At 37.6% G+C, this 9,103-nt stretch overlaps 2 protein-coding genes across 2 annotated transcripts; both read left to right on the forward strand.

Moving 5' to 3' along the window:
* Positions 1–1,233: 1,233 nt before the first annotated feature.
* Positions 1,234–7,839, forward strand: LOC104441461 (TMV resistance protein N-like). Its single transcript, XM_039311668.1, has 5 exons — positions 1,234–1,897; positions 2,589–3,689; positions 3,839–4,125; positions 4,212–5,765; positions 7,280–7,839. The coding sequence occupies exons 1-2, from the start codon at positions 1,236–1,238 to the stop codon at positions 3,538–3,540; spliced, it is 1,614 nt and encodes a 537-aa protein (XP_039167602.1). The 5' UTR covers positions 1,234–1,235; the 3' UTR covers positions 3,541–3,689; positions 3,839–4,125; positions 4,212–5,765; positions 7,280–7,839.
* Positions 3,567–4,562, forward strand: LOC120292532 (TMV resistance protein N-like). Its single transcript, XM_039310775.1, has 4 exons — positions 3,567–3,689; positions 3,839–3,967; positions 4,057–4,125; positions 4,212–4,562. Exons 1-4 carry the CDS (start codon positions 3,567–3,569, stop codon positions 4,560–4,562), a joined length of 672 nt encoding a protein of 223 aa, XP_039166709.1.
* Positions 7,840–9,103: the final 1,264 nt, after the last annotated feature.

Genomic DNA, 9,103 nt, shown 5'->3' on the forward strand with positions numbered 1-9,103 from the left:
CACTGTTGGTGTTCTGCTCCTCCTATTCCCAAAAAAAAAAAAGTGACGAATAATGTAAATAGTCTAAGATCATTGAATAAAAAAAGAGAGAGAGAGAGAGGGAGCTAGTAAAGACTACATCTTTACTCAATTAGCTATTTTGAATTCTACGAGAAGAATATTTATATGCAAACAATGCACATAGCAATTAAAATAAAGATTTGATTTTTGTGAGTGATTTCATCAGTTATGTAATACAATTTTTATTTTTACTTTATGTATTTTCATTTTTACTCATCAAATTCAGGTATAAGTTCATTCACGTAATATCCCAAATGACAAGAAAAAAAAAAGGTGTTGTTATTATTATTATTATTATTATTATTATTATTATTATTATTATCTCACCGAGTAAATTATTCGTGCAAAAGCTTAATGAAAATAGAAAAGTTAATACTATATGGAAAGTTTGATTTCTTGGCTTCCACACATTCCATGATCACTGGTCTTTCCGACCTACTGCACATGAGGCCTGCGACTGCACATGGGTGGGGAAGAGGGTAGAGAGAGAATCACGTTTTGATTCCTAATGGTAAAACACATGAGGCCGCTTGAGCTGGGCTTTATCAGCTTTTTTTTATTTTTTTGGTGGACGGGCATTATTAGTTTAAATTGCTACACTTTTTTTTATTGTTTGGCGGAGTGGCAACAGCACCCTCATCCAAAATGGCCCTTCTGGCATCCACTCCTATCAACGGCATGTAGAACTTTTTATAAAACAAGAAACGAAAGGTTCCGTGGCCGGTTCAGTACCGGTTCTACCTAGACCGGGTCTCCGGAAGAACTGACTGCGCAGATGTTCAAATTGGGAAGGTTAAACCGGGACCTCACCCCTACTTTTCAATATCTATGTTGAACGGCATTTCACGTCTCCTTAGCTTAAAAAACTGTGGTTCCAGCAGCTCAATAGGCCGTGGATTTTTAGCACTAGTGCTACCAGTAAAAAGTATTAAAAAAATGGACGTACTAAAGGATAAAGAAAAAGGGAGATAAATTGCGAAATAAAATTCGTAGGTATAGAGTTGCCATGAGTGCAAGCTGCAAACTGCATCCCCACAACAGCTGGACGATCAACTCGCGCCGATAGCTGGGCTCCGTTCTGTCGGCCATTTGCTTGGCCACATCTTTAGTTTTTTCTTTTTTTTCCCCTCATCGACTAATAGCATTTGATTTTATGGTCTTCCTCGTAAAAAATTATGACCATGTTTCAACCACCATTTTCTCATCCACCCATAGCTTTTTGGTTTCCCTATCATTTCCTCATTACCTGTGCACGCGGCTTCTTTCTCCGTTACGACCGTGGGAAACTCTTCATCTCAGAGAGAGAGACAGAGACGGAAACAGGAGCTGAGCAAACTACTTCTATGGCAAGCTCAGATGCAGGAACTTCGTCAGGAAGCAACTATCAAGTGTTTCTGAGTTTCAGAGGACCCGATACTCGCAAGGGATTCACCAACGTCCTCTACCGTGACTTGAATGATGCTGGAATCTGTGTTTTCCTAGACGATGACGAGCTCCCCCCCGGTGCGACGATCAGGAGATCCCTAGAGCAAGCGATCAACAACTCTAAGATCTACATACCGGTCTTCTCTCAGAACTACGCTTCCAGCCATTGGTGCCTCTCTGAGCTAAAGCAAATAGTGGAAATCACCTTCAATTCGGAAGGTAAGAAAGAGATTCTACCAATTTTCTTAGATGTGGAAACTGATGACGTTAAGCTGAAAACTTCACGATACGGCGATGCCATCCAAAAACTGGAGTGCGAGAAGAGATGGAGCAATGAGCAAGTAAATGAGTGGAGAAACGCTCTCATGAAGGTCGGTACGATAAAGGGGTGGGAAGCGAAGAACTACAAAGGGTAAGCTTGCTGCTTTCAAGATCGTTTGTTTTCCCAATTTTCCTTCACACTTAATCATAAACGTAAAAATTTTCGGTAGGATTGAAGTCGGACTTTAATTATAGTAAATACGAAATGATGAACCTATGCTACGTTCGTCAGAAAATGTGAAACTGCTTAACAAGATCATCTTATATAATAGGCAAATAATGATATTAATAGCTAGGTAGCTAAATCAATATTTGATTGGGGGCACTGGGAGGATAAAAAATGGGACGATGAAATGCCATCCTCATTCCTATATAATTATTCAATTTGTTGAACATTTCTCCTCTTTATACACCACGTTTAACTTCTGCAGTTGTCGCTTGAGCATAAATCATTGGATGTCAATTTCAAATGCATAAATATTTCTGCATCTATTATGTGCGAACTTTATTAACACAATCCCAAAATTGCTAATCTCATGTTGAAATCAATTCAAATTTCAAGTAATGTCATGGCGCGTGAGTTGCCAAGTACATAAAAAGTATGTTTTGGAGGGATGTTAACGTCTAATATGGAGTCTTAGAAGATCAATTCTAGATTGTTAATCTCCCATTATCTATTCAATTAATGTGTTGTTTATTCAGTGCTATAAAAACATCAATTCCAGCTAGGTAATCGTAATTTCACATTTTTCTCTCACTAAAATGATTTTCCATTGTGGCAGCCATGGTGAACTGATAAGGTATGTAGTTGAGGAGGTCATGAAAAAGTTGGAGACAAAACATAGATCAGTGCCTAAACAATTACTTGGAATTGACGATCGAGTTTTAACAGTGAGCGAATTGTTAGACGTCAACTCTGGTGGTGTACGGTTCATTAGAATTTATGGCATGGGGGGTATCGGTAAAACGACTCTCGCCAAGGTCGTATTCAACAAACTGTCTTCTCATTTTGGAAAGTGTTGTTGTTTCCTTGAAGATGTTCGAGTGAAGTCATCAAGAATTGATGGCTTAGTTGAGTTGCAAAAAAAATTACTATCCGAAATTGGCGCTCCTGCCGGGGTAAAGAACATTGATGAAATTGATGATGGAATGCATAGAATTGGAGAAGCACTTCAGAAGAATAAAGTTCTCATTGTACTAGATGATGTTGATAACAGTGACCAAGTGAAGACATTAGTTGGAAATGGTACTTTGCATTTGGGATCTAGAATATTGATTACAACTAGGAATAGAGATGAGTTGCAAACAGATTATCAAATTTTAGATTATGAATTGGAGGTGATGACTGATGGTCCTGCACTCAAGCTTTTCAGTAGGCATGCATTTAATAAAGACTTTCCTTTAGATGACTACATTGTTCTTTCAAGGGAAATTGTATATGAGACTGGAAGACTTCCGTTAGCTCTCGAGGTAATTGGTTCGTTTCTCTCCCGCAACAAAAACCAAAAAATTTGGGAAGAGACGCTGGCAAAGCTGAAAAAAGCACCCCATAAGGATGTTTTTAGAAAGTTGAAGATTAGCTATGATGCCTTAACTTTTGAGCAACGACAAATTTTCCTTGATATTGCATGCTTTTTGTCGGTGAGGATAAGACAAGTGCATTTTACGTGTGGGAAGATTGTGAGTTTTATCCACATACTGGAGTCCGTGTCCTCACTAACATGTCTTTGGTAAAAATTGGGGAGAACAATAAGTTTTGGATGCACGATCAACTTAGAGATCTTGGAAGGCAAATTGTTCAACAAGAAGATCAGAAGAACCCTGAAAAACGAAGTAGGATATGGAATTGCAAGGAGATCCTTGGTGCAATAGAGACAGAGCAGGTAATATGATTCTGGATGGAACCAATAGTTTCTCTACTGAAAAATATCCTCTACGTTCAATGGGGATGCTCTTTTTTCTTTCTTCTTTTCCCATTTTAATCATTGTTCTCTCGATTAGAAAATCTTTCATTATTTGCATTCCTTTGCAGATGAAGAAGGAAGTTGTAGCACTGGATCTTGATCTACGAAAAAGTTATTCAGATTTTGTTATTAAAAGTGAAGAGATTGGAAGGTTCAAAAGTCTAAAGTACCTCAAATTAAATGGGGAGCCTTCGTGGGTAACTTAGCGAATAGTCTTACCAATTTAAGCTGGATTTTTTGGAGTCATCCTCATCTGACATCCGACTTGACCAACATGCATTTAAAGAACGTGGTCGTTCTTCAATTTTCAAACAATGACTTCATAGATGATTCAAAACTGCAGAGCTTTGTCAAGGTATGTACTATGCTTATTTCTAATCTATTTTCTTATAAAGTAATGTTTGATGGTTCATCCATTGAATATTGCACTCATTTTGACAGATGGCAAGAAAATTGAAAGTTCTTTCTCTTAAAGGTTGTGATAAAATAACCAGAACACCAGATTTCTTTGAATGCCCGAATTTAGAGAGCCTTGATGTCGACCGTTGTTCCAATTTGAGGGAAATTGATGGCTCTATTGGGAAGTTGAGCTGTCTAATTGGCATTAAGATTGTTTATTGCCCTTGTCTTGAATTTTTGCCTGAAGATATCGGGGACCTTGTAAAACTGGAGCACTTCACTATACAGCGGTGTGATGGAGTGAAGAGGCTCCCAGAATCCATATGGAAGTTAAAATCATTACGTGAGGTGCACTTCTCAACTGGCTGGGATTCTTATTTAGCAAATTCATGAAGTTGCTTAGTAATATTGGAATGCTTCATAAGCTGGAAATGCTTCAAGTCAATGCTAACTATTCGAAAAGTCAACTTCCTTATGAAATCGGAAGTTCGCCCTTTCTAAAAAGTCTAACTCTATCGATTACTGATGTTGATGAAGTTCCAAAGATCATTGGCAAGCTTCCTTGCCAGTGAAGATTGGAATTGACGGCATATCATAAGATTCAAGAGTTGCTGGCACTCCCAATTAGTTTAAATCTAAAATTATTGTGTGTTGTTCTAGATCTCTCAAACTTGACTAATCTGGCTGAGTTGGATCTAGATGATAGCGGAGAAAAAGGAGGTAAACTTGTACCGGTGATTTATGGTTGGATTGGGAGACTGTAAGCCAACTAAATTGAACTTGAGACTTCACAATGTCAAGCTACCCTTCCTCTCAGACCTTTCAGCAACTTCCGTTGTCTTTGCAAAACCTAGGCCTTGATGATTTCCATTTAATTGAGTCACTATCTAAACCGGGAGAAATTTTATCACATTTAGAGCTCTCTAGATCTCCAGTGCATGCATATAAACTCAGATGGGCTTTCACTTCCACATCTAGGGGAGTTGCTTGTGCAAAACTGTGAACGCTTCCATGGATTCAGGCTATCAAGTATGGGGAAGCTGAAAAATGTCTGACTAAGCTTTTGCCCGTCGTTAGATGGGATCAAATTTCCTTGGGTGTTTGAATCACTGGAGGCATCGTTATTTGTTGCCAGTCCTCGAGAAGGCTAGTCTATATGGGGGAAGCAAGGCACGGTATAATGAGTCTACTGATCAGTTGATTACTAGTGGGGTGAGACTAATCCTTCCATCGAGTGTTTTAAATAAGTTGCAAAGTTTCGTGCTGTCATCTTGTGGGCAAATACACGAGATTCAAGTTGTCTGTACATTGGAATCGGGGGAACACTTGGAGGTTTGAGATTGTCGTAAACTGCGAAGTTTTCATGGCTTACCAAACGCGAAGAATCTCAAGTCTTTTTCCATCAATTCATGCAATTGCCCAAGGGTTGTCAAGGGCCTCAACAAGTTGGAGTTTGTGGAACGAGTTTTGCCCTGTGGATCCCTAGAAAGGTTGACTGAAGTATCAAGGACCAAACTTCCAAATGATAGCCGCATATATATGTCCGGTTGCAGGAAAGACTTTCGGGGCTCCCGCTCGTCTTACAAGCACCATAAGGTGAGTCTTACAGAACACACACTCTCTCTCTCTCTCTCTCTCTCTCTCACATAGTTAACATTTGATTTGGTGTTTCAGTTTACTTATCGTTATCGGACCAATAAAGATGTCATTGGCTATGAAAGATGTATTCCAATTGATCTTACTAGTTTTGAGACCAATCTAAAATTGGCGCATTTGCAATTTTATTTTCCCAATTGTGTTTTTTCATTTTCCTTTTCTCGTTTTCTACTCCTTTTTCCCCATTTTATTCCTTTCCGTCAGTGAGAAATTTTCAAAATTTTAGATAAGCTAGACGGCAAGGTCAATGGTAACAAAACAAGTGGAAGAACTTCGCTGATCCAGAAGAAATGTCATCGTTTAGTTTCTTACAATTTTAAAAAAGTGCCTTTTATGTTCATACGTCCTTTTAAATAAGGTGTGAATTGTTCAGATAAATTTGTATCATTACTTGAAATAATATCGATTTCTTGCTTACACTTTGGAGATAAGGTTGGTACTTTGCAAATTTCATAGATAAGAGAGGAAGCTAAAAAAAAGAATTATATATCCGTGTCACATATCGTAGACATTCTGCTCATCATATGCAAAGAACGCATTCTTAGAGCATAACTCACATGGTCTACCAATTTAACTCAAGTGGAGTCGAGTTACATACTTAGGATGATTCTTTGCTAAGTCACTTATACTCGATCATTTATGATGTACATGGAGACTTACTAATTGAATCGACAAGTAACATAGGGCAGGTCTGAAGGTTCTGATCTTCAGAACTTGACTAGATAAGGTGAGTCCGAGCCATTCTCTCTCCTTTTATTTACAGTTTTCTTGACGCAAGCATCCACAAACTTGAATTCAACTGTTAAGCGGATTTGCAAATAACTGTGGTAAATCCAAAATCAATCAAACAAACATGAATTAAATTTGATCTCACTTATTTTAAAACCCACTCAACACGAGTTTCTTTTATTTTCTGCTCGTGTAATCTCATTTTCTTTTCCTTTTTTCAGTTCTTTTCTTTTAATGTATTGAGAAAGTTCCATATGTGCAGCAAATCTACAGGACAAGGTCAGTTTTTACAACAAATGACTGGAAAAACTTCAATGTCCGGAAGAAACGTATAGAATATCTTGAAGTCTCCCAATAAAATTTTCTTTTCATTTTATGTGGAGCAAATTGTATAATTTAGCATAATTTTTACGTAATAGACTCCACTTTATTGTGCATTTCTTACTTAATACCATTAATGAGGATGAGTTTGGTGATTTGCTATTTTCACAAGAATTAGATACTCATTGCACCACTCAAAACAGCTTTGCTAGCGGAGTTGTTTCAAGAAGACAACTTACATAGTCTGCCCATCTAGTAATCCAGTGACCTATGTCCTTGATGGAATTGGGTGTTCATCGAATTTTTGCATGTGGTTGGGGTCAGCCAAGTAGGATGTGCGTTCCAATAGCACCTCAGATACTTATTTAAGATTGTATAGTCTTATTAAAGGCCACTTTACACAGGAACAGGAAAGCGACTATGAAGAGGAACAGGAAACGAAGGAGAGGAGAAGGCTGGGGAGAGTGTCATTCCAATGTTTGAGCTTCAATAGTTTTCCCTCCTGGTTTTTTTTTTCGTTTGATCAGAAGTGACTTCAAATAGGAATTAAAGCAGAGGAGAAGGCTGGGGAGAGTGTCGTTCCAGTGCCTGAGCTTCAACATAATGTGATGTTGGTTGCGCATAAAGATGGCAAGCTAGAACTGGAGAGGACGGTCGCCATCAAGTCAGAACGAAAGTTGGCTGAAAGCAGAGCTGGAGCGTCTTAGAAGCACTCGAATTGCTATCACCGTTGGTCGGGAATAAAGGCCACCTTGTCTGTAAAGTGTCTGTAACCTATTGCTTTGCCTCCAAGGCATGTGTTTCGTTAATTAGTATTTGCTTTTGAGCTCTGGCTTTGGGTCCCAACCAATATGCACTTGAAGAATGTGGCCCGTTTATCAATTTTCAGATGACTACATAGATGATTTGAAGCTATGTTTTTTATTATTCTATTTAACAGATATGTGATTCTGCATCTTATGAATGGCAATGAAATTAAAAGTTCTTTTTCTTCTTTGTTGTTCTCGCGTAATCACAATGCCGTGGAGGCCATCGCTTTGGTGATGCTTTTGATAGTGTTCTTGATTTCACTAGAAACACTATCATTTGTCTTATAGAAGATGAAGAAAGAAAAATAGAATAAAAAGCTCATTTTCCCTTCATAAAAAGCTCATTTTCCCTTCATTTGATGATCTTTTTTGAAATTTTATTTACTTTTCTCCAATCCACTTATGTTGCTTACTACATATTCGTTCAATGGCATGGTGACGCATCTATGTGGAGACACCCGTCATTTAGTAAGCAACTATTAGTGGAATAATTGAATACCATGCATCTTCCTGTCTAATCATTTGATCTTTCAATTAATACATTAGATATTTCTCCTCTTGAACACAAAAATGTCCAACTTCTGGTCTTGAACATAACTAATAAAATGCTAATTTGCGATTCTTAAATATTTGTACATTTATTTTTCTGAAACACGATTAACATAATTCGAAGATTGCTAATCTCATGTTGGGATCAAGTCAAATTTTCAGTGTCATGACATAGTGCAGCACGCGACACCTTGCCATGTGCCTGAAAAGTATGTTTGAGAGTGATGTGTTTTTTGATATTTTCTGTTGGTTTCATATATTTCATGGTCACATAGAATAAGCTAGAACAATTAAATCCGAAATCATTTGGTGTAAGTTTCATCATTCTCTTCTGGCTCTATTTATTTTACGAAATATTAATGATTTAGAAAAGATTTTCCTAAAATCGATCGTTTGTATCGCCTTTGAATTAATAGATTAATGAAAAATATTTTAATTATTATCAATAATTTATATTTAAACATTTCTATTGACGATGAAAATATTTTGCATTCATTCATTTTTGTAAATTAGATAAGCGATCATCTTTTGGAAAACATTTTCTAAGTCATTCATGTTCTGCGTAACAAACGGAGTCTAAATATGGTTTTCTACATGCTTAATGTTTCTCTAAAACTTCACAAGATCGAGAACGTAAGGCTTGCACAATAAATCATATGACCGATGTCCTCAAACGCATACGTTCCCGTCTACCAATAGCATTTGATTTTAAGGTCTTTCGTCATCGACTTTGTGTTACCAGCCATTTTATGTCGAAACCAGCGCAGCCTGGCTGGCAAGGTCGTCAATTGTGAGCTTTTAAATAGCCTTGTTGGTTAAAAGATAGTGACATAGCAGCACTCCAACAACGACACCTTTGTTTGAGCAAAT

Source organism: Eucalyptus grandis, chromosome 4, assembly GCF_016545825.1.
Source record: "Eucalyptus grandis isolate ANBG69807.140 chromosome 4, ASM1654582v1, whole genome shotgun sequence".
NCBI classification, from domain to species: Eukaryota; Viridiplantae; Streptophyta; class Magnoliopsida; order Myrtales; family Myrtaceae; genus Eucalyptus; species Eucalyptus grandis.